Here is a 25145-nt window from a genome sequence, read left to right as displayed (position 1 = left end):
GGTCATGCTGGGAAGGGGTCGACAGTCTGCCTATCCCGGTCATCGCCCAGGCCCCGGTGGGTGATTCATTCATTCAATCGTATTTATTGAGCACTTACTGTGTGCAGAGCACTGTACTAAGCACTTGCGTTAGGACGATACAACAATATGCAGAGTGGCATTAGGTATAGACTACACTTCGGACGCAGGGCACAGATTGGGAGAAACAGAGCTGGAGAACACTTCTCTCTGCCCAGGAATGACGCTTCAGGGCTTATAAATGTTGGACGCTAATAGCTGCAATAATAGCGGTAATTGCTTCTGCTGAAACCGAAAGGGAGCTTCACGGCCTGCCTTTCTCAGCTGGGCGCCCGACAGCTGGGACGTCTGGCAGGCGGTTGCCGGACACCACGTGGGTGAGCAACGCGGCTCCCTCCTGGAGACCAGCTCAGCTGCCGACACTGAAGCCCACGTGGGACAGGGACCCGATTTGCTTGAATCCACCCCAGCACTTAGTAGAGTGCCTGAAACATAGTGTTTAACAAGTACCATAATAATAATATAATAAGTGTAATTATTATTATTATTGATCCTTCCTTTGCTGAGGGTCTGCGGGGTAGTCCCCCATTCTGGCCCTGGACATCTTGGGGCAGGGAGGGTCAACTGGACCCTTCCCTCGCCCCCAACATCTGGGGGTGGAATGGGATGCTTAGACTAGGTATTTCCATCAAGCCGACAAACTTCTTCTCCAACGGTATGTGTGTTTCCCTACCGCCCCAGCACCATTTGGGATTAGCCCCGGAACAAAGGAGACGGCCTAAAATCCCATGGGGATCAGGCCTGTCTTCCAAGTCTCCCTTGCCAAGTGCCCAGTGCACAGAGTTGCACCCTGGGAGGAAATCGGAGGCCGGACACTGGGCCGCTAGGCTACTGGGCCGCTGCCCCAGGTGGGGAAGATCAGGAAGGGGTCGGGAAAGCTTCTGGGACTCCAGGAAACTTCTGGACTATAAACGCTCCCCATCAACGCATCGGATGCTACCCCCTAGGCCTCCACAGAGGGTCTGATGAAAAGGCCGCTCCCCCCGGCCCCCAAAACACCAGCTCATGGAATCACACCACACGGCTATCCCGCTAGGTCCACACGTCCCGCTTCTTTGGCTAACTTGAGACAAGCACTGGAGTCAGCCAGCTTGTCAAAGGAGCAAGGTGAAATTAAGCAGCTTGTTTAGTCTAACGACCGGGTCTCTCAGCCAAAACAAGGCGAAACCAAAAAAAAAAAAAAAAAAAATAACACAACTCTTGCTTAAAAAAAAAAGGCTTTTCCATGGAAAGACATTACACAAGGGAGGTGGAGAGGGAGGAGGCCAGGTGGAGCACCTCAGCTGATCCATTCCCCCACCCCAGGGCTCCCCAAGGTCAAAGCGCCCCTCCGGCGTCTGAGTAATGAAGGGGCATAGTTTGGGACAGATCTGGCGAAGCGGCCCCTCCAATCTTCCTGACCGATCCATCCATCCATCCATCCAGTGGCCCCGGTGTTCAATCTCTGCCTTGTTTCAGACTGCTCCGGGAAGCCAGTTGGGTCAAGGTGGGGGTCGTCGGGCCCCGTGGAGCCCGGTCGGCCTCTCACTGCCCTCGGCTGGCAGTTTCGGCTCCGTCCCAAACCCCTAGATGAAACCCCATTCCCAGCTCGCATCCAGCTTCCTGGGCCTCTGTCGGGCCTGTCACACCCACGTTGTGCGTCATCTGTTGGGAATCGATTCACTGGAGTGGTCAGGTGCAGCTGCTTGCCTCCCCGGCGGCTTTAACAGATTGTCTTGCGGCCCGTTGGCCGGGTGACTGGGGCCCGATTTTATTTTCTGATTAGCGCTGCTCGATTAATCCCCGACTCTCCCCTCCACACGCAGAGTAAATCGCCTCGCAGAGGGCCATAACCTTTCGGAAAGTACCATCGGTCCCGGACACGCCGTGATTTCACCTGTTCGGGTCTCTGGGTGTTCGATAAAGCAAGTTCAGACGCTGGGCGAAGAGGCCACGCAGAGTTCAAGGTAACACCTCACAGCCATCCGCAGGTTAATTACAACTTCATTTTCAAACATGCCGCCCTGCTTGTTTCAACTCCAAATGACCTCACCTGCTTAATTTTTTTTGTGTGTGTATGTGTGTGTGTGTATGTCTACATGGAGTAAATTTCTGTCAGCAGAGCTGGGGCCAACAAGAGTTCATGGTAACAACTCACATTTTTACAGGTTGCCCGGCCCAAAGTCTATATCTTCCAGGACTCCGAGAGCACTCGGGAGCTCTGGGAAGGATGAGAGATACTCGTGGGTGGGAGGTGTGGGCCCTGGGCCATCCTGGAGGGTGGCCGGGGCTCCTCCTTGAGGGCCTCGGGGGGCGGGGGATGGATGTCAAGCCTCAAACCAGGCCCGGATCAGCCTTCTCCCCAAGCTGGCAATCCTCACAGTGGCGGCGGTGGGAAACTTCCATCCGCACTGTGGGCAACGTGGGAAAAAGGTGAAATTCTCTTCCTCCGTCCCGGCATTCCAGCCCCAAACAGAGCGCTGTCTGGGCCTGTGCTACTCTACAGCCGGGGGCTCTGTCTCTCACAGCCATCTGGAGGGTGGCCAGCCAACCATCAAGCGAGGAATGTGGCCAGCCAATCGTCATGTGAGGAAAGGGGCGGAGGTGGGGCAGGATTCTCTTTTAATCAAATGTATTTACTGAGCGCTTTTTATGCGCAGGGCACTGTACTGAGCGTTTGGGAGAATACAACACAATAGAGTTGGCAGACACGTTCCCCACCCACAGCGAGCCAGGACACACCGATTTGAGCCTCCCCTGGTCCACTATCTTGGAGGCCACCCTGCAGCTCTTCCGTGGCAGGGGAGTCCATTTCCTATGGTCCTGTGACCCCAACTGCCCCTTCGAAACCCGAGGCAAGACCCAACTCTTCCCCGACGACCTTTTTCCGCCGAGACACTTCCTGCTTCATTCAATATCCGCTCTGGGTGGCAACCTCGCACTCCTCCTAACCAGGCTGGCTTTTCTTCTCTCGTTGGTCCGCCGCACTGTGGGATGGCTCTGCTGCGCCTGGCGTTTTTTGGTCTCACTTTGTGTGAGGGCTTGAATAGGGAGACACGTCCCGTCCCTACACGCATTCTGTATCCTGGGAGATGAGTCACGCTCCAGTCTGTCTGCCCCAGAGGTTTGGGAGCTGGGGCGGGGACAGACAAGTTAACCGGGGGCCCATCGGTTATTCTCTATCACTTTACGTCCACGTTCACTTGTTTTCCTCCAAGTCGGGTGGCCCTAGATTTCCCCGACAATGTAACGCTTCTGTTTTCCGTGACACTCGGTCTCCTTCCCTTCAAAGGCTCTTTCCTGCTGGAAATGGCGGGTGGCATCAAAGACCCTTTGAATGCCGGAACATCGACCGCAGAATCGTCCCTGTGCTGCCTGTCGGTGTCCCGTCAAATCAGGTGGGGAATGTTTTGGTCGCTGCAATACGGCAATGCGATTCCAACAATGCTCTCAGTTAAATGGTGAGCCCAGAGTCTCATCAAAGAACCTTAATGCTCCGTTATATTTGTATGTAATACATGGAAGGTGGTAGTAATTAGAGAGTAAATCAGATTTTTTTTGAACGTGTTAAATCACTGCTTTACTCTGGAAAGTCATAACTCACTAATCCACTGTCAGAACAAATGGCTCTTGACGTATTTGAAAATATTTATGGGGCTCTGGAAGAACATTTTTAACCAAGCAAATCAGGTGGCATTGCACTGTAGGAAATGACTCCGGTGACCGATTCCGTCGGCAGTGAAGACCCGTCTATTCCGGCCGGGGATGCGTCATCTCGAGCGGTGGGGGCTGACCCGACCCCGGAGGTGGCAGGAGACCTGTGGGTGAGCCTGCTCGGTTTTCCCACCGGAAAAGGGGGGACGCCCAACCTCATGCCCTAGCTGCCTTGGTCGGTGATGGCTACCGGCATCACCGCTCCATCTGAGGCCTGCAGCCGCTCTTTTCCTCTGGCATCGGCAGGAATTCTGAGGCACTAAGGGCCGTCAGACCCTCTGCATTCCTCAAAGGAGAGCGGTTCGATTTGCTTTTCGGCAGAAGTCACCAGGGGTGAGAAAAGGGTGGCATCGGTCAACTTCGGGATGGGTGCGAGCAAGGCTCCTGGGCTTGAAGGGCTGAAAAATCTTGCCCTGGCAGGGCCCGGAGAAGATCGAAGGCTCCTCTGGGCAGGGGAATTGTCCTACGGAGAACGGTGGACCATTTAAGCCCGTCGGAAGCATCCTTGGACAGGGTCGGACCGTGAAGAGACACATCTTGTCCCTTTCCCTCCCCCTGCCTCTGGGCAGGCCCCTACCTACCCTCCCTATTTTCGAATTCCTTCACAAAAGGAGATTTCACAACCCACATAGGCTCCCTCTCCGATTTTGCTTAGCGTAGCATCAGGACATAAGCGATGCCATGGTCCGTCCAGCCCGGGTCTCTGTCAACGGCCAACGGGGCATTTGGGGGAAAACCGTGTGCGGGCTGTCCTCCCGGACACCAGACCCCTCATCACCGGACCCTCCCTCCCTTGACCAACACGAATCCCTCGGCCGTAGCTCTATCCAAATCCTTCTAGACTCTGCTACTGCTTCTGGCTCACGGTCGCCGTCCAAAGTATTTACTGAGCACCCACTCTGGTAAAAGCCCCGTTCTAGAAAAATGGAAGAGTTACAACTGAATTAGTAGACGCTATCCCTGCCCTGAAGGAGCTTACAATTAAGCACTCTAGTTGTCAGACACTCAAGTATATCACAGATAGGAGGATGTAATAGAGAACATAAGATATATAGACAAGTGCAACACGGGGTTTTGAGTTCCTCTGGGCTTAGGTTTAGCAAAAGCACTGTCAGGGAAGCTGGGGGATGTCAAGTGGTGAGGAGAGAAATTAATCTGGGAAGGCCTCCTGGAGTTAACAGATTTGCCAGGCTCACTCCTGACGGGCGGCGGGGCCCAGGGAGGGTCGTGGTGGGGAGGGGGAAGCGCATTTGCCTATTTGTTTTAGGAGAAGCAGTGTGACCTACTGGAAAGAGCCCGGGCCTGAGGGTCAGAGGACCTGGGTTCTAATCCCGGCTTTGCCACGTGCTTACTGTGTGACCCCGGGCAAGTCACTTAACTTCTCTGAGCTTCTGTTAACTCATCTACAAAATGAGGATTCAATACCTGTTCTTCCTCCTACTTAGACTGTGAGCCCTGTGAAGGGCAGGGCCTGTGTCAGACCTGAATATCTTATTTGTTCCCTGGTGATAAGAACAATGCTTGATACATAGTAAGCGCTTAAAAAGTACCACAGTTATTCTTGAACCCACCAGTGGATGCCCTTGGTCCTGGTGAGGTTGGGATTGCAACTGGGGAACAATTTTGTGTTTGCCCTGCCCACCCCACTGTGGGTTCTGTCAGTTCCAAAATCCTGTCCTCTCTTAGCTCGCATCCCCTTCCCAGAGGGAATTCAGGAAGGTGTCCGGGGGTTTTATGGGACAAGCCTGAAGACTTATAACTCCTGCTGCCTGAGAATCGAAACCCTCTCAAACACTCCTTTTGGGGAGGTGGGCCCCTCTCTCCCAGCCCCATCGGATTGTTCGCTCCTCCTCATGTAGAGGACAAGTGCTTAAGGCTTAGAAGAACAAGCTGTCAGAGTCCAGTTTTGAGAGTGTTTCAAACGCTACCCGCTCTTGCCCCAAGAATACTGACAGTTAAAAAGCCCTGGTAGGAGCGAATCTTCCAATCCCTGGGGAACACAGGACGACAATCTGCAGAATTGAGCAAGGGCCTGGAGATCCGGACCGGCCCGGAAATCCGGACCGGGTCTGCCTAGGCTGAACTGCGGTGGAGGGACAGACAGAAGGAGGTGGGGGAGGGTATGCCGGTCGTGGGTGCCCCTGGGGATGACCAGGCCCCCTCTCTCCGACCCTCCGGCTACCTCGAAGAAACCCCAGACTCTGAGCTGATCTTAAGACCGGTCTTTTGGAGTCCCCAGGCCCTGGCCAGGGATTCAGCTGGAATCGAGCTGGACGTCAGGAATTGGGATTCCGGGTGACCGAACAGGACATACACTTCCAGGGGGAATTCCGGGTTACTGTGCAACCTGATAGTCTGCTGGCATGTGCGGTGAACTGAGGCCACCCCCGCCCCCCGAGAGGGGTTGACGGCGGCTCCTGGCCCCGCCTTAGTGGACGGGTGAGGGGAAGCTTTTGGTGAAAACTACAGCCCAGAGGGCACTCTGAGGCCAACGTCGGGAACAGCCACAGAGCTGTCTGGCCCAGAGCAGGGACTGCTACTTTGGCCACAATTGAAGCGGGCCGGGAACTCCAGCTGAAGTTTCACTTATGTTGGGTTCTAGAAAGTTGAGGATGAGAAAAGGGAGCCCAGAGACCCTGTGACTTCCTGGCCTAAGTGAGATTTTCATCTGAGACTTTAAATTTTAGGTAATGTTTCTGCATGGGCTACGAAGGCTGGGATTGCCTGATGTGGGTTGTCCTCTCTCAGCTTGTCTGAGTATCTTGTATCTTCCCTAAAGCTTAGATCAATGCTTGATACATAGTAAGTGCTTAACAAGTACCACAGTTATTCTTGAACCAGCCCCCTTCTAGCTCCAGTGGGTGCCCTTGGTCCTGGTGAGATCGGGATTGCATTTGGGGAACAATCTTTGGCCAGATTTGCAAGTTTCCGGGTGGGGCTGGAAAGACCCCCAAATCAGGCCTGTGTGACCCGTTAGCTCCGGCCCTGCCCTCCAGCTTCCCGACAGCACCCACCATTCTGCCAATGGGGCACGCTTCTGCCTCTGGGTGGGCGCCTGCTTGAGCTCTGCAGCACTCAAAGGAGGGGAGTGCTCACGATGGTTACCTTGACTCCCGGAGCCCCGCAGTGGACACAACCTCCCCCTAGCCACACCCTCAACTCCCTTCCTCTTCCCCCAGAGCAGGGCCCAGGCCCACCTCGGGCCAGCCGATAGCCTCTGAGGATCAACAGGTTGGCCACGGCTCCCTGACCGTGAGGCCGACGTGGCAGAGCTGTCAGACTGAGCAATGAACGCTCCTAAAGGATCCTTACATTCCTCTCCACCCACAAAAATATGGCTTTTTACAGCTTATGTTTGAAAACATCTTTGGATAATTTTCAGCAGAGAAACAATAAATCAGGGGTGTCAGTGGCTGGGGTGAGGGGAGGAGAGGAGAAACTTGTCCAATTTTCATAAACAAAGACCCAGCTCCAGCCGCTTTTGGTGTGGGGACGTAATTTTCCAGGCTGAGCTAGCGGCCGCCCTAGCCGGGCCGCACTTTGGCGGGGCTCCACCGATTAACAAACCTTCGGAGAGATGGGATTGGTACTCAAACTGCTTCAGAGTGAAGCCCCAGTGGGCCAAGACAAAATCTGGCACCCCGAATGGGCAAGAGGAGTGGAACGGAGAATCATTCCCCTGCTGCGGCGCCAGGAGGCCGGTGATCCCATTGCTCCCCTCCCCCTACAACAGTCCTCATCCCTCTGCTCCCCAATCCCTACCTCCGGGCCCCACCAAAAGACCAACGAGATGGAAAAGCCGTCTGGGCTCCGAGCACTGTCAGGCTGGACAGATAATTGGTGGCTTTTGGGAAATTGCACCCCAGAGGGGAATTGAAGGGAAACTGACATCACGGAAACACATCTCGCGGTTCACGATGATGGGGCCCCGGCAGGCCTAGCCCCAGTAGTGGGGCCCAAAGTCGATGGGCCCAACGGGCACCAATTGGCCTTTGAGGGGGTCCCCGAGAGCCTGGATGAGGTCTCCTCGGGCACCCGTCCTATCTCCAGCAGCGAGTCACTCCCTGAACCGCATTGGGTCGCAGGGAAACTGCTCAGCAACACGGGGGACTCAGTTTCTCCATCTGGACAGGGCACTTAACCTTGGCACCACCACTACATGCTATCAAGAGGCACGCGGTCACCTCTAGTCAGATGTAGTCCTGCCCGTTCTTGTCCATCTGACCTGGACAGCCTCCTCCTCCTTCACTCAGAAACTCCTTCGCTTAGAAACTCACTGAGGCAGGGGAGTGGGATTTCTTTGCCTTTAACTCCCCTTTTCACCGTACTGACTGACCTCCTGTTACCTGACAGAATCCGGGTCCTCGCATCACAGAACCCAACTGCTTTCGATCTATCGATGCTCACCTTGGTCTTCGTCAATCAATGGCATTTATTGAGGGCTTACTGTGTGCAGAGCACTGTACGTGGCGTGTCTGTGTTTTTATTATTTGGTACATCCGTTTGGGCCTGTCACCAATCCCCTCGGCCCACTTACTCTGAAAGCGTGAGTCTCTTAGGGGCCAGGGCCAAGTCGGGTGTGCAGTGTTTTGCACACAGTCGGCACTGAATAGATACAAATACGACTGCTCCAGCAGCTACTCAGTAACTTGATATGATAACTTTCCCCCCATCCAAAAATATGCACATGCAACCCGCATAAGAGCGCAGAATTTGATGAGAAGCAGCATGGCCCAGTGGCAACAGCACAGGCCTGGGAGTCAAAAGGTCATAGGTTCTAATCCCAGCTCCGCCACTTGTCTGCTGTGTGCCCTTGGGCAAATTGCTTCACTTTTCTGGTTACCTCACCTGTAAAATGGGGATGGAGACAGTGAGCCCCACGTGGGACAGGGACCGTGTCCACCTCGATTTGCTTGTATCCACCCCAGCGCTTAGTACAGTGCCTGGCACATAGTAAGCGCTGAACAAATACCCTTATCATTATTATGAAATGCTGTTTTCATGCTTTAATCTTCCTCTGTTTAGAAGGCCCTCAGCTTGAAAAACCACCACCGGCTTGAGCCCGACTCTGCAGCGAGGATTCAGTCCATTTTCTGGAGGAAGGAACTCTCAGTAATCCCGCTTTGCAAAGCCCTGAGATCATTCGAACCCTGAGGTTGGCCACTGGCTTTCAGCTCTGGGAGAGGAGTGTTCCCTGGGTCATTGCTTCGCAATTCTCAGATGCGAGCTCCTGCCAGGGTTGAGGGCACCCGGTGTGATCTTTCATTGCTAATCCCCTCTGCCGCCCACCCCCCGTGACTGTCTCAGGTGGAGATCATCTCGTGACGGGAACCTTTGAGATACGGCGATCCCCCCGGCGCTCCTTCCCAAAGTACACCTGGTTCCTCCCATTTTTCCGGCTCTACCCCAGGTGAACATTAACCTCCTGTGGGAATGATATTTGGAGAGGCGTCGGGGGAAGGCTCTGGCCTGGTTTAAAGTTAAACCATGATAAAAATAAGTTGATTCTGGCCATAAATCTGGCCGGTCCATAGCAGGAAAGACACTCTGTAGGAGGAGATAGAACTCAAGGGACGGGCCAAAGACAGCGGGAAGGGTGAAATATGGGGCGTAAATAGTAATAACGACGATGATGATGATGATGGTATTTGTTAAGTGCTTACTGTGCGGCGGGCACTGTACTAAGCGCTGGGGTGGATACCAGCAAATCGAGCAAACTGAAGAGCAGTCCACATCTTCACTGCCTGGGAATTCTGACTTACCTCCCCACCCGGAGCCAGGAAGGACCTGCGCACCTCACAAAGCGGCCTAGGCAATGGGCGGCTTTGGGCCACCAAAATTCCAGGAGCTGTCCCTGGGGAGAACACTCCATGGAGCACATGAATCCCGGGCGGGTCAGAGTAGCTGCTGGTAACACCTGGAATTAGTCTGGCACTCTTCGATTCATTCATTCAGTCATATTTATTGAGCACTTACTGTGTGTGCAGCACTGTACTAAGCGCTTGGGAGCATACAGCACAACAATAAACAGACACACTCCCTGGCTACGATGAGCTTCCAGTCTAGAGGAGTTACAGTCTTTCCGGTACCTCCAAGACATCCTTGTGAGGTGGGGGAGGGAGGAATTACAATTGAGGAAACTGAGGCCCAGAGAAGTTCAATGATTGCCCAGGTCATACAGGAGGCAAGTGTCTGAGCCAGGAGCAGAACCCGGGTCCTCTGACTCTCACATATGCTCTAGACTCTACTGCTTCATAGCAGTAGTAGTGATAGTAGTAGCAGTGTTAGTAGTAGGAGATGTAAATATCTATAATTCTATTTATACTGATGCCTGTTTACTTGTTGTTATGTGTGTCTCCCCTCTTCTAGACTGTAAGCCCAGTGTAGGCAGGGATTGCCTTTCTTTTTTGCTGAATTGTGCTTTCCAAGTGCTTAGTACAGTGCTCTGCACACAGTGAGTGCTCAATAAATACAACTGAATGAATGAATGAATATGAATGAATGTGGTAATAATTATGGTACTTGTTATGGTACTTGTTAAGAGCTTACTATGTGCCAAGCATTGTTCAAAACGCTGGGGTAGATACAACTTAAGAGAAGCAGTGTGGCTCAGTGGAAAGAGCCCGGGTTTGGGAGTCAGAGGTCACGGGTTTAAATCCCAGCTCCGCCGCTTCTCAGCTGTGTGACTTTGGGCAAGTCACTTAACTTCTCTGGGCCTCAGTTCCCTCATCTGTAAAATGGGGATTAGATTGTGAGCCCCACATGGGACAACCTGATCACTTTATATCCTCCCCGGCACTTAGAACAGTGCTTTGCACATAGTGAGCACTTAACAAATACCAAAATTATTATTATTAAGTTGGACAGAGCCCCCATCCCACATGGGGCTCACACTCTTAATTCCTATTTTACAGGTGAGGGAACTGAGGCCCAGAGAAGTGAAGTGACTTGTCCAAGGTCACACAGCAGACATGTGGCAGAGCCAGGATTGGAACCCATGACCTTCTAACTCTGAGGCCCGTGCTCTATCCACTAAGCCGTGCTGCTTCTCAATAGTAGTAATAGTGCTAGTTGTAGTATTACGGGAGTTTACTGAGCACCCCTGAGAGCACTGCACTGTACTAAGCACTTGTAAAAGTACAACAGGTGGGTGCCACGAACCATCTCTCTCCATCCGTCTCCCATCATCCTCCAGAAATTCTTGGATTATTTGATCAAGAAGAAAATCGACTTTACCCAGGCCGAGGGGTAGTGTCTCCTCTGGCTCCTGCCAAGGCCCGGGAATGACTGTCCTTTCCTTTGCTCGCTCCTGCTTAACTCCCCTCCTTGAAGGCCACGGGATCCCAACCCGGCTCTGAACTTTTGACCTCTCCCCTTCACTTCACCCGTCCCTCCCGTCCCTCCCCTCCGTCTGTCCCCCTGCTATCAGTATTTGCGCCTCGGCTGCCTGATTCAGATTGTGAGCACCCTGGGCAGGGCGATGCTTAATCTTGCCTAGGTTCAGCCTGCTGTCACCTCCACGGCCACCAGCGCTGCCCCTCAGCAGGGGCCCAAGAGTCCTCCGCGCCCAGCCCGGCGGGGAAGCGGCCGGGATGCGGAGCGGGTCCGAATCCCCACATCCGCCGTTTCTGCGGGAGGACTCGGAGGTCCCGGGCCTATCCACCCGGCCTGGCTCCAGGCAAGCCGGGGCTTGAGAATTTCTAGTGATATTAATCCGTTCGGAAGCCCACTCATCCTTAACTCGGTCTTTCATGTCAAATGAGCCGGCGCCTCCCACCTTTTGAAGCTGAATCTTCCTCCAGGCCTCAGGCTCTTCCAGGAGCTCAGGGGAGAGTCGGCCTGGACAGTCCAGCCCGGCCACCTGTCCAGCTGGGATCCCATTGCACAGCCTCCGGGGTCGGGGTTGGGGTGGGGGGTGGGGGGTCCTAGGAGAAATCAGCATGGCCTAGTGGCTAGAACCCAGGGTTGGGAGTCAGAAGGTCACGGGTTCTAATCCCGGCTCCGCTACTTGTCTGCTCTGTGACCCTGGGCAAGTCATTTCACTTCTCTGGGCCCCAGTTCCCTCATCTGTCAAATGGAGATTGAGAGTCTGAGCCCCACATGAGACAGGGACTGTGTCCAACTTGATTTGCCTGTATCCACCCCAGCGCTTAGTACAGTGTCTGCCACATAGTAAGCGCTTAACAAATACCACAATTATTATTATTATTATTATTATTAAATAAGGGACCACCTCTCTTATCCTGCACAATGCTCCTCCGGCAGCTTCCCCCATACCGTGCATGACACCACGGCTGACTCCTTCCTTGATTCGTCTTCCCCTCAACCCATTTTCCCCCCCCTGCTTCCCAGCAACTCCCCAGATCCCCCGCTGAGGGCTAGGTGCAGGTCTTCTGCTCCAATGACTGCTCTGACTGAGTCCGAGCCCAGAACGCTGTGACCGCCTTCCCTGAAACTCAATCTTGTGACGCCCAAGGCCCACGCAGTGAAGCCGTTCTGGTAAACTGCCCCTTCCAACGTGGGACGCTCTCATCCGACTAGCTGCGAAGTGCCCAGAAAGGGAAGTCATTCGTGACCGGAGTGACAGGGCCCCGGCTGGGAAGTGGAGAGAGAGTGGTCACTGACAGAGAGACAGCGAACCCCGGGTTCGCGCCCGCTGTTCCCATAAAATTGCCTGATCAGCGAGTCGGCGGGAGGAGGTGGGCCTGGCCGCTCTAAAATTCCCGACCATTATTGTTATTGTTTCATTTCCCCGAGGCCTAGACCTAAGAATTGGGTGATGATCTAGGTCTTCTCAATTGGTACATCTGCCCTTCTTTCTCCATAATCATAATAATAACAGAAGAAGAAGTAATAATAATTGAGGTATTTTTATAATGGCATTTATTAAGTACTTACTATGTGTAAAGCACTGTTCAAAGCAGTATTTTTTAAGCACTTCTATATGTCAAGCACTTGTACATTTTACTTACTTGCACATATTTACTATTCTATGCATTTTATTTTGTTAATATATTTTGTTTTGTCGTCTGTCTCCCCCTTCTAGACTGTGAGCCCGCTGTTGGGTAGGGACCGTCTCTATATATTGCCAACTTGTACTTCCCAAGTGCTTAGTACAGTGCTCTGCACACAGTAAGCGCGCAATAAATACGATTGAATGAATGAATGAATGAAGCACTGTGTTAAGCACTGGGGGGAATGCAGGCTAATAGGATGAGACACGGGGCTCATAGACTAAGTAAGCGGCTGCCAGCGGGATCACCTGTGGGGGTACATGCTGCTGAGAGGGTCACCTTGGTAACCACTGCCCCGACTGCACCACGTATATGCTAACTGGTGCCCCTCGATGGCATCGTCTTTTCGGCTCTTTGCCCTGTGGGGTCGGGCTGCTTTGACTTTCGCCCTGTCTCATGATTTCCCTTGACGCTTCTGCCCAAGATGCTACGGTCTGGTGGAAAGGGCACGGGGTTCAGAGGATAGTAACCACTTAGGACCAAATTCCAAATTCGGGAATTCCGCCCAACAGGGGTGTGGCTGCCCTTTCGGGCCAGTGGAATGATTTGTGCTGGCAGTGTGGCCTACAGGAGAGACCACGGGGCCGGGAGCCAGGAGGCTTGGGTTCCCTAGTCCCAGCTCTGCCGCTGGCCTGTGTGTCACTTAAGCTTTCTGGGCTTCAGTTTCCTCATCTGTAAAATGAGGATAAGATAGATAAGGCGAGCCCTGCATGGGTCATGGACTCATGACCTCATAACCCTGTATTTATGCCGGTGCTTAGCGTACAGTAAGCACTTCATCACTGCCATTATTATTACTATTATTATCACTTTTATTATTATTACCGATAAAATTTGGCCATTTGATCTGAGAGTAGCTGGATCAGCCCGGAACAGTATCTCCCTGACTTGCGACAGAGAAAACCCTCTCCCAGATTCTTCTTTTCTTTTTCTATGGCAAACGTGGGGAGTACGATTGAATGAGCCCTGGTTGGGCCCGTGGCTCGAACAGTTCGGATCAGAACTAGCCAGCTTTCTAATGCCTGTCCCTGACCAGCATTCATTCATGCAATCATCCAATCGTATTTATTGAGCGCTTACTGTGTGCAGAGCACTGAACCAAGTGCTTCGGAGAGTACAATACAACAATAACCCGTCACATTCCCTGCCCACGATGAGCTTACAACTTTCAGGGCAGGGCCGCTCACCGCTCGAGGAATGAGCGCGGATTTGACTGAATGCCCCGGGGTCTTCTCCCCTTCTGTCCCCCGGTCATTTCAAGAGGCAGGCAGAGGCCAGGAGATGACCAACCTTCACTTAAGCTGCAGGATGTTCGGGCTGAGATCTTGTCCTCTCCAAATTCTGGGACACACCCTGGGATGCCCGGGCTAAAGAAATTGTTGCACAACCTGACAGACTACAGAGGCTGCCTCACTAGGGCCTAGCAGGTGTTCAACCACTTGAGGTCACACCAAGTGGAAGAGCATGAAGGCCATTAGCCATTGTGGATGGACCATCCCAGTCCCGGGGACCCAAGGATGCTGCGAAGGGGAAAACCAGGTCACACTTCCATCTCATTCATCTTTTCTTTATGGTATTTGTTAGGCACTGACTATGTGCCAGGCACTGTACTAACGCTGGCTTAGGTACAAGTTAATCAAGTTGGACACAGTCCCTGCTCCACATAGGGCTCAAAGTCTTAATCCTCATTTTCCAGGTGAGCTAAGTCCCAGAGAAGTGAAGTGACTTGTCCAAGGTCACACAGCGGACAAGTAGAAGAGCTGGGATTAGAACCCAGGTCCTTTGCTTCCCAGGTCCATTCTCTACCCACTAGACCACGTTGCTTCTCCCCAGCAGGGTGATGCAGGGTCGGTTAGCCCCGCGGGGAAGGTTTGGCCCAAGGTCTCCCAGCTAGTCTGTGACACGGATGCCCCCGCCCCCGATAGCAAGTCTCCTGTCTCCACCAACCGGGGAAGCAGCATGGCTCAGTGGAAAGAGCCCGGGCTTTGGAGTCAGAGGTCATCGGTTCAAATCCTGGCTCCGCCACTTTTCAGCTGTGTGACTTTGGGCAAGTAGCTTAACTTCTCTGTGCCTCAGTTACCTCATCTGTAAAATGGGGATTGAGTGTGAACCCCACGTGGGACAACTTGATCACCTTGTAAACTCCCCAGCGCGTAGAACAGTGCTTTGCACATAGTAAGCACTTAATAAATGCCATTATTATTATTATTATTAAAAATAATAATAACTGTCACTGAGCCCCGCCCCCATTACACCATCCAATCGCATTACTTCCCGCCCTCCCCGTTACCTGATGCCTCTGCCCCTGGGCGGTGGCAACTTCCCAACTGAATTTTGCACCCATAAAGTGCTCTGGCAGAGGCCCAGGGACGGAATGGGAGCAGGGAATGAAAATGACCACCGAAAACTTTTCACCTTCTTTCCCCTCTCGGCCTTTGTTAGTCTTGCGGTAAAACAAACACCAACAGGCCGCTCCTTGGAAACTGAAGACGGGAACTCGATGGCCTTTGTCCCCCAGAGACAAGTTCCCGGAGGATGCCAAACAGAAGCTGTGAGAAAGCAGACCAGATGTCCGCTCCGGCCCTGTCACCCATCCAGGGGAGGGTCTGTGTGGACGGGGGCCAGGCGTGAAACAAAAGATATCGTCCTCTGTCCTGGCCACTTCACATTTGGGGGGCATGCTCATCCCCACCCCCATACCTTCCCCAGCTTGGTCTTCCCCTGGCCACTACTGGGGGCACCCCGATGGATGCTCCTCCCAAGCCCACGACCTCCATCTCCCCCGGGAACTTCGGGTTTTGGTTTTCCGGCCGGGAATACAATGTCCTAATGTTCCCCTGCCTCTCCAGCCAACTCTTTAAGGACAATCTCTTCCAAGTACAATATTCCTGAAATTCTCAGGATAGGAAGGTATCCGCCAACGATCGGCTCTGCCCGCTCTTCTTTCTCCGGTCATTCATTCAGTCATATTTATCGAGCATTTGCTGTGTGCAATGCTCACATAATGCTCACCATAAAAAATCATTCCCCCTCAGGGGCCACAGTAAGTAAACCGAACCCAAACCATCCCCCTGCAATCCGGCCCCAAGCCCAAACAAATCTTGGCAACCAGGCAGATGGAGATTTGGGGGCTCCTGCAGCCCCCTAAAAGCCAGAACATCTCTGCCCTCACTTTGGGCACAGCTGCAAGACAGCGTTTACGCTTATGCCCGGACTGTACCCACCCACCTCCTCATCCCCTGTGCCAATTCCGCTTGCTCCTTCATTCCTCCTTGCCCACCCCAGCCTTGCCTAATGAACTGCTCCATCTCCCTGACACCTCCCAGCGTCGACAGACGGGCCCGCCATGTGCTGGAAATGTCCCCCGGACCCAGCGCTCGGCCCAGGCCCTGGACGGGAGGATCTGAGGACGTGAAGAAAGTGGTTTACATTGCGGCAGTCTTCTGTCCCTTTCCACTATTTAAAATAACGAGTGTGATGGGATGAATGAAGGAATGAGAAAGGAGAAGTCCCTGGGGGAGAGGGAAAAAAAAGCCATTTCCACAGAGCGTGACATCATCTCTTCCTCCAGCTCATCATTAGAGCTCCCTCCCCCACCATCCAGGGCCTCCAAACTCGCAGGTCTGGAGAAACCGAGTGTGGCCGCCTGGAAGAGGAATTCCCTCCCCGATGGATGTTTATTTCTGGAGGCCGCCATAGGGCCAGGCTCTGGGCTGAGGATGCAATCGAACCCTGGGAGCCCCAATAATAATAACCACTAGCCCCAACCCTAGCCCCTCCGTGGCTCAGGGCACTAAGCTGTTTGTTGTTATATTGTACCCTCCCAAGCGCTTAGTACAGTGAAGCAGCGTGGCTCAGTGGAAAGAGCCCGGGCTTTGGAGTCAGAGGTCATGGGTTCAAATCCTGGCTCCGCCAATTGTCAGCTGTGTGACTTTGGGCAAGTCACTTCACTTCTCTGTGCCTCAGTTACCTCATCTGCAAAATGGGGATTAAGACTGTGAGCCCTGGTGGGACAACCTGATCACCTTGTGAACTCCCCAGCGCTTAGAACAGTGCTTTGCATATAGTAAACGCTTAATAAATGCCATTATTAGTAGTAGTAGTAGTATCATTATTATTATTATTATTCATTCATTCATTCACTCATTCAATTGTATTTATTGAGCGCCTACTGTGTGCAGAGCACTGTACTAAGCGCTTGGGAAGTACAAGTTGGCAACATATAGAGACGGTTCCTACCCAACAGCAGGCTCACAGTCTAGAAGGGGGAGACAGACAACAAAACAAAACGTGTAGACAGGTGTCAAAGTCGTCAGAACAAATAGAATCAAAGCTATATGCACATCATTAACAAAATAAATAGAATAGTAAATATGTACAAGTAAAATAGAGTAATAAATCTGTACAAATATAAGGTCACATCTCCTCCAAGAGGCCATATTCCCCATTTTTACAGATGATGTAACGGAGGCCCAGAAGTGATGTGCCTGAGGTCACACGCAGCAGACACGTGGCGGAGACAGGATCAGAACCCAGGTCCTTCACCCAAGTGAAGTGGTTCAGCCCAAGGTCACACAGCGGAGCCAGGATTAGAACCCGGGCCCTTTTGACTCCCAGGACCGGTGGTCTGTCCACGCTGCTTCCCCTGAGCCCAGAGCGGGAGGGCCCGGACTGAGATGGCATCCACCACCCCGGCCCAGCCGCTGTGTTTGCTTTGGGCTGACACAGCTCCCTGATACGGCCTTGACAAGATCGAGTCTGGCGCTGCCGCTAATGGAGCTGGCCCCCTGTCCAATTAGCATGCTTATTTACACTCTCCGGCCCACGGAGGATCCGATATCCCTTTCTGCGCTGGGCCTCTCCTGCCCCGGCCAAGACTAACAGACCTCAGTGGTAACCTAAACACCCAATGCTTACGTGGTCCCCATCCAGGCCCCGGGATGCAAGCTAACCGTTCCGTTCACACCGGCCCGAGGCTGGGGCGGGAAGGAGAGCCGGGGTGACTTTATCGCTCCCTTTAGGGGTGAGGGGCGGGAGGAGGAGAAAACTAAAAAGCAGTAGCAAGACAACTCTAGAAACAACCGGCTCCCCTCACTCTAAACCTGCTTTCCTGGGACCGCGGGAGATGGCCCAATCTCGTCTCATGGACGACCCCTTGGAGGGTCGTGAAGGGAAAGGGAATGTCGAGGGAGGGAGGAGAGAAATGCTAGGAGCTCCCAGTTTTCCCAGAGAGGGGGTGGTCCGTCCCTAGCTTGCCCAACACTTGGAGTAGGAGCCGCACACAGGACTGATGTTGTCTTGGTGGCTCCCTCCCCTCAGCTCCTGCTTGAAGAAGCGGTTGGCTTTGGAGAAACCCCACAGCTCTGAAGGAGGTGGCAAAGATGACACGATGCACAGTGGTTGGCCGTGTGGAAAGAATACAGGCCCGGGAGCCAGAGGACGTGAGTTCTAATCCTGGCTCCTCCGCTCACCTGCCGTGTGACCTTCAGCAAGTCACTTCACTTCGCTGTGCCTCTGTTTCCTCATCTGTTCACCCTCCTTCTCATCACGTGAGCCTCGTGTGGGACATCTGTCCAACCCAGCACTCAGTACAGTGCTTGGCACAGTGAGAGCTTAACAAATACCACAATTATTATCATCGTTATCATTATTAGAGGGTGTGGGGAAGGGCAAGATGAAATGAGGGGGAGGATGAGAAGAAAGAGGTGAGGAGAGGAGTGAGGGAGAGAGGAGCACATACAAAGAGGATGTGGGAAACATGAGTGAGCCGTTGTAAAAATAATAATTATTATTATGGTATTTGTTAAGCGCTTACTATGTGCTGAGCATTCATTTAATTCATTCAACTGTATTTATTGAGAGCTTACTGTGTGCAGAGCACTGTACTAAGCGCTTGGGAAGTACAAGTTGGGAGCACTGTACTGAGTGCCGGGATGGATACCAGGAAATCGGGTTGAACGTAGTCCTGGTCCCCTGTGGGGCTCACAGCCTCAATCCTCATTTTTCAGATGAGGGAACTGAGGCCCAGAGAAGTGAAGTGACTTGCTCAAAGTCATACAGCTGACAATTGGCGGTGCCGGGATTTGAACCCATGACCTCTGACTCCCAAGCCCGGGCTCTTTCCACTGAGCCACACTGCTTCTCAATCGACGCTGCTGCTCATGATGATCTAATGATTTTCCCCTTCCCGGGTCCTCCGGCGATTTTTAATTGTCCAAGCCCTCCCCTCCCTGCATTCTGGCTATTCCCAGCTTGTGAGCGCCTCCACCTGGGGGTGACCTGAGAGGGAGAATTCAGCTACCTGTTAACCGTCTGTGCCTCTGTGGTTCTGTCCCGTGTGCTTAGTCTGGAGCACACGGCACCCGCTGGACGTTCAAGCAGACAAGCAGCGAGGAATAACGAATAAAACATGGGCCCAGGAGTCAGGAAGACCTGGGTTCTAATCCCGGCTGCACCACTTGTCTGCTGGGTGCCCTTGGGCACGACGCTGCACATCTCTGTGCCTCAGTTACCTCGTCTGTCAAACGGGGATTAAGACTGTGAGCCCTATGTGCCCAACCTGACCAGCTTGAATCTACCTCAGCCCTTAGTATAAGGCCTGGGACACAGTAAGTACTTAACAGGTGCCATCAAAAAAATACCGTTGGGAAGGATGATTGGAGGAAGACAGGGGCAAGGGCTGCCCAGACTGGGCAAGGACACCTGGAACAATCTGCTACCTGGGCATTTCCTGCCCTTGGCGGGCACTCCTAATGGCCCTTTGCCTTGGGGACTTGCGTCTCCCCGGTGAACTTACAAGTGGCCCTGGAAGCCCAGTGTCGATCTGGGGTGGATAAGTATGAGGGGTTGATTCACTGACGGTGGGGTTTCCCAGAAGAAGAAAGGGACATGGGAGGGCTGTGAAGGAGAGGCCGTTTGGCCTTGGGGACCGGAGGCGGGCAGACCCGGCTGGGCCCGGTGGTCGGCTCAGGGAAGAACGTGGGGAGAAGAAGACGACGACACTGGAGAAGAAGGAAGAAGAATCCGGGAGAGTAGAGCAGCGGGCACACGCTGCCGAGTTCGTGCCCAGCAGATGATTCCCCCTTGAACCATGCACGAGATGAGAGGGTCAAGCACCCGTCACAAAACAGCCACCCCCACCGACGTTCTGACTCCGGTGGTGGAGAATCCGTCCACGTCATAGACTTTGAACACCTGACCCACTTTTCTAGAACGGAGGTGAGACACTGGGCACCCAGAGAGGACTCCGTCGTCCATGTGGCCTCGGAGGCTCTGGCCCACCCAGCCTTTCGCTCCCTGCTCCCCAGCTGCCTCAGGTGACCCCGAAACGGCCCGTGGGGGGCCAGCGGGTTTCGGCCTTGCCCGCCTCCGCGGGGTCTGTCATGCCCCTGGAGCCTCCAGCTCCCGTCCATGGCCGCGAACATCTGCTGAGGCGCCACGGCCCCAACCTTTCTCGCCTCGGGACCGAGCTCCTCCAGCACAGATTTATCATTGCCGCCCACTGTCTCGGCCAACTGACCCGAGGAAGGCCGCTTGGCTGGAAGCGTGCAGCTCGGTGATGAATGGGCAATAAGGAAAACATTAAACTAGGCCGGGAAAGAATTTCTGGACGGCCCGCTGTAGCGACTCGGCACCTAGGCAATCTGCACACGCCCCGGCTCTGCTGTTCCGGGAGCTAAAGAGAGGGCAGAGATCACTCCGGCTCCCTGTGTCACAGCGTTGTCCAAAACTGTGGACCCTCCGGTGGTCTTCAGACCCGGGATGGAGGCTACCTAAACCATCCCAAGACTTTGGGGCTCCACTGTTTTCGCTGACAGAGATTCCCTGAGCAAGAGCGTTAACCTGAATGCTTCCAGTCAAGTTTTTTTTATGGTACTTGTTAAGCTCTTACTCTGGTTAAGGCACTACTGTAAGTATTCAGTAAGCACTCAATAAATACGATTGAATGAATGAATGAATGAATTCGGGTAGATACAAGTTAATCAGGTTGGACACAGTCCCTGTCCCACAAGGGGCTCACAGTCTTATCCCCATTTCCAGATGAGGTAACTGAGGCACAGAGAGGTGAAGTGACTTGCCCAAGATCAAACACGAGGGAAGTGGAGGAGTCGGGAATAGAACCCAGGTCCTTCTGACTGTATTCTATCTACTCTGTGCTTAGCACAGGGCTTGGCACCCAGGAAGCACTTAATTAGCAGCATCACCCGCATCTGACGTGGAGATTGACCAATCAATTGTATTTATTGAGCGCTTACTATGTGCAGAGCACTGTACTTAGCATTTACGAGAGTACAATACTAAATCCCTCACACCGTCATTCAACCCTCTGAGTGGGCTATTCTCAGTGGAGAGGGAAAACCTCTGGACGGCCGCTTTTAGAGCAGAGATAATAATGGAAATGGGACTTATAAAGAATCTGAGGGCAACACGTTGTAGTAAGTGAAACACACATTCCTTGCCCTGCGGCAGGGGGTTTTCACTCCATCGGGGGAGACAGGTCTACCCAACATCTACAAATGGAGGGAGCGTTAGGAGAGAACAAGGATGAGATAGGGAGGAAAACAAGTATGTCAGGATGAGATAGCTGACTAAATCGTTGAATCACTAATCCAGGAAACTGTTTAAGTGTTTCTATATGAGCTAAGGATACCGGGTACAAACACATACATGGAAGGAGCGGCTGATGGAGATGAATTCCTCCCCCAGGATGCAGCGGGTATATTGGGTGGGTATAAATGTAGATGTGGTACATTGTGGGTATGGGGTAGGTGGGCGTACTGCTCACTGACAAAGGGAAAGCGGCAAAACTTGGTCCGTGGGTGAACGCACCTTTCTAGTGGTTCACGGGCTCTAAATTTCTGGGGAGGAAAAGTCTTCCTGGAAGAAAAACTGCTCTTCGATGGAGCTGGGGAGGGTCTTCCCCCGGACCTGTCACTCCAGGGGCCACGCGGCCTCCAATGTGGGAATGACGCTTGGGCTTCCCAAAGGGTCTCTGACACAGCGGGCCCAAAGTTCCCTGGAACCCAGCCTGGAACCCAGTGGGTTGGAGTGAGTAGGGGGTAGGTTCCAGGCTGGTCTGGAACAGATCCTTTCTGTTAATCACCGGAACACTGTCCCAATCTTGTAAGCCCCCACTTCCCTCCTGGGGACAGGTGGCTGACAGTCTCAATTTGGAATCATTTGAGTATTTCCCCGCGAATGTCGGAGCCACTCCATGGCACCCGGTTCAGTCCTATTCGCATCATCTTTGCTCAAAGAAGCCCGGCGGGAAAGGGTTCTGAGCTGATTAGCCCCAGGTATTCTGAGCAAAGCCCCAGAAACGAAGTGAACCGTAGAGACCAGAAAGGCTCTGCAGGGTGAGCGAGGTTTGCTTTTCCATCAAAGGAGGCTCAGCGGCAGGAAGCGTGCAGAAGCCCGGTCAAGGAACTCTCCCTGTCTGTCTGGGGCCCGTATTCCCCATCTTACAGCTCATCTCTCTCAGGGTTCCTAAGGGCACAGCCAGAGAACGGAGGGTAATATTGTTAATGATAATAATAATCATGGTATTAGTTAAGCGCTTACTAAGTGCCAGGCGCTGGGGTGGATAAAAGCAAATCAGGCTGGACAAAGTCCTTACTCCATGTGGGACTCACAGTCTCAATCCCCATTTGACAGATGAGGTAACTGACAGAAGTGAAGTGACTTGCCTAAGGTCACACAACAGACAAGTGGCAGAGCCAGGATTAGAACCCATTCATTCATTCATTCATTCAATCGAATTTATTGATAATAATAATAGTAATAATGATGGCATTTATTAAGTGCTTACTATGTGCAAAGCACTGTTCTAAGTGCTGGGGAGGTTACAAGGTGATCAGGTTGTCCCATGGGGGGCTCACAGTCTCAATCTCCATTTTACAGATGAGGTAACTGAGGCACAGAGAAGTGAAGTGACTTGCCCAAAGTCACACAGCTGACAATTGGCGGAGCTGGGGTTTGAACCCATGACCTCTGACTCCAAAGCCCAGGCTCTTTCCACTGAGCCACGCTGAGCGCTTACTAGGTGTACATCACTGTACTAAGCACTTGGAGAGTACAATTTGGCATGCCATCTCCACTGTGGACAATCGGAGGCTGAGCCCCGGGGACTGGAATCACTCAAAAATCAACGGTATTGACTGGGTGCTTACCACGTGCAGGGCACTGTACTAAGCGCTTGGGAGAGTCCAATACAATAGAGTTGGTAGACACGTTCCCCGCCCACAAGGAACTTACGGTCTAGAGGGGGAGATAGGCCGGGCCGTGGTGGAACCCGGGGTGGGGCGTCAGCGGTGGGTTTTGTGTTCCAGAGGGACACGCCTCCACTTCCGGAAGCTGCTTCCCTCCGCCACCTCACAGCGTCGACCTGACGATCGTGAGCCCGGCAGCTGAATGATTCCGCCTCGTGTGCGTGCACGAACTATTTCTGGCTCGCCCAGGGAAAAGCGAAAAGCAAAAATAATAAAAAAAAAAAACTCAAGAGGGGAAAGCGAGCAGAGGAAAGTTAACGGCTTCGCCTCTGCCACGTCTGACTTTCTGCCAGAGCGTTTTGGGGGCTATTACCTCATAAAAGGAAGGAGCCAAAATAAAGAAACCTCTGAAATCTAGGCCGCCCGGCACACGTACGGGACACAACCGTCGTGAAACCGCAGCCGTGTTCCCCTGCAGACGGGGAACTCGCGGGCGGCCGTTTAAAGGACCTGATCTGCACAGCCAGGCCCCCCGGGGAAGGCCCCGAGCTGCTCGCCAGTTGGAACCCTGAGCAATCCAGCCTGCGTTCCCTGTCCTGACGATTTCCTTCCGGAACGTGGCAGGCGGCTCCCAGTCTCCCCCTGCAAAAACAGCAGGGTGTTCCGCAGCCCAGACCCTCCACAGCCCGCTCGGCTGCCTCGGGCCCAGATCCCCGGGTGCTGGTGGAGGGGGGTTGGGGGGACAGGAAGGGCGACCGAGGAGCCTGCTGGGCCTGGGCCCGCCCTCCCCGCCCGGCCGCGGGTCCCCGGCCTGGGCCTTGGGAAGAGATTTGAACCAGCTGTTGCTCGCAGATTTCCCCTGCCCCGGGCCCAGGCTACTGTTCCCTCCTGCTAGGCCGATGTCCTCAAAACTGGGGCCAGTAGGTCTTGGTGGGCCCACTGGGCTTCGGGGCCTGTACGTGTGGATTCCCGGGCTGGTCGCCCCATCCCTCGGAGGATCCGGGGAGCCCCGTTTGACCTGATCCCTTGTTTCTGGCGAAGACCCCTCCCCGACGTCACCCACTCCCTGGAGTTGCATCAGAGTCGGCCCATCAAACCTTATCTCCCCCTTCCCCAAACCCTTTCCTCTGCCGGGGGTGCTCAGAGTCATTGAGGACCTCGGGGATAGGAATTCCTGGTCAGTAACAGAGCGAGGACTGAATTGGGGGCAAAGGAGAAGGGGGGGGGGGGGCCCACTTGATATATCAGAACCAGGACTTGTATGCATCAGCCTCCCTGTCGACCTCCCTGCCTCCAGCCTCTCCCCTCTCCAGTCCAAACTGTACTCTGCTGCCCGGATCACTGTTCTAAACACAGTTATCCTGTGGACATCTCCACTGCGTATGTACTGAGCGCTGAGGCGAATACAAGGAAGTCGGGTCAGACACGATCCCTATCCCATGTGGGGCTCACAGTCGAAGTTGGGGGGAGAACAGGTATTTTACAGATGAGGAAACTGAGGCACTGAGAAGGTAGGTGACGTCCAAGGTGGTACAGCAGGAAAGCGACAGAGCCGGGATTAGAACCCAGGTCTTCTGGCTCCTAGTGCTCTTTCCACTAAGCCACGTTGCTTCTCCCACGTATCCACTGGGACCGGTATGTTCCCCAACCTCAAAACCCTCCTAAAATCACATATCCTCCAAGAAGCCTTCCCTGACTAACCTCCTTTCCCCACCTTATTCACCCTCCCTCCTGCACTTGGGTCCGTATCCATTAAGCACTCTGATAGCTCATCCCAAGCCTCACGGCATTTATGTAAAGGTCCTTATACCCCACTGCTTCCCCGGCCCGTAATTCATTTTAATGTCTGTCTCCCCTGCTAGACCGTAAGCTCCACGAGGGTGTATTGGACACCTCCAATCTCTTAGTTCAGTGCTCTGCACAGAGTCAGCACTCAGTACCTTCCACCCCCGAGACCCAAAGATCAGTGGACAGTGGCAGTGGACCGTCCCTGAGTCCTGAGCAGCAGACCCTGTTGCCTTTTCTCTTCTCGGTTTTCTGGCCGAAGGTTCCCCAGATGTCTTCTGGGTGGAAATCTGGGTTTCTCCCGCTAATCCCCTCTTGGATCCCCTAGTCCAAGGAAAGAGCCCACGGCCTGCCGTTCCCATGACAC

The 25145-nt window shown here is 53.4% G+C and overlaps 1 protein-coding gene across 3 annotated transcripts in view; it reads right to left on the bottom strand.

Moving 5' to 3' along the window:
* Positions 1 to 25145, bottom strand: part of EXOC6B (exocyst complex component 6B) — a 388942-nt gene that overhangs the window by 57216 nt on the left and 306581 nt on the right. The window contains exon 21 of one of the 3 annotated variants that reach the window (XM_038745564.1): positions 23184 to 23229. The exons of the other annotated variants lie outside the window; for them this stretch is intronic. Within the exon in view, the coding sequence (XP_038601492.1) occupies positions 23224 to 23229 (6 nt within the window). The 3' untranslated portion in view covers positions 23184 to 23223. Of the gene's footprint in view, positions 1 to 23183; positions 23230 to 25145 lie in introns of those variants that run through there. 3 annotated transcript variants of the gene reach the window in all.

The sequence above is a fragment of the Tachyglossus aculeatus genome, chromosome 4, assembly GCF_015852505.1.
Source record: "Tachyglossus aculeatus isolate mTacAcu1 chromosome 4, mTacAcu1.pri, whole genome shotgun sequence".
Classification (NCBI taxonomy): domain Eukaryota; kingdom Metazoa; phylum Chordata; class Mammalia; order Monotremata; family Tachyglossidae; genus Tachyglossus; species Tachyglossus aculeatus.
This window is presented reverse-complemented; position numbering and strand designations above follow the sequence as displayed.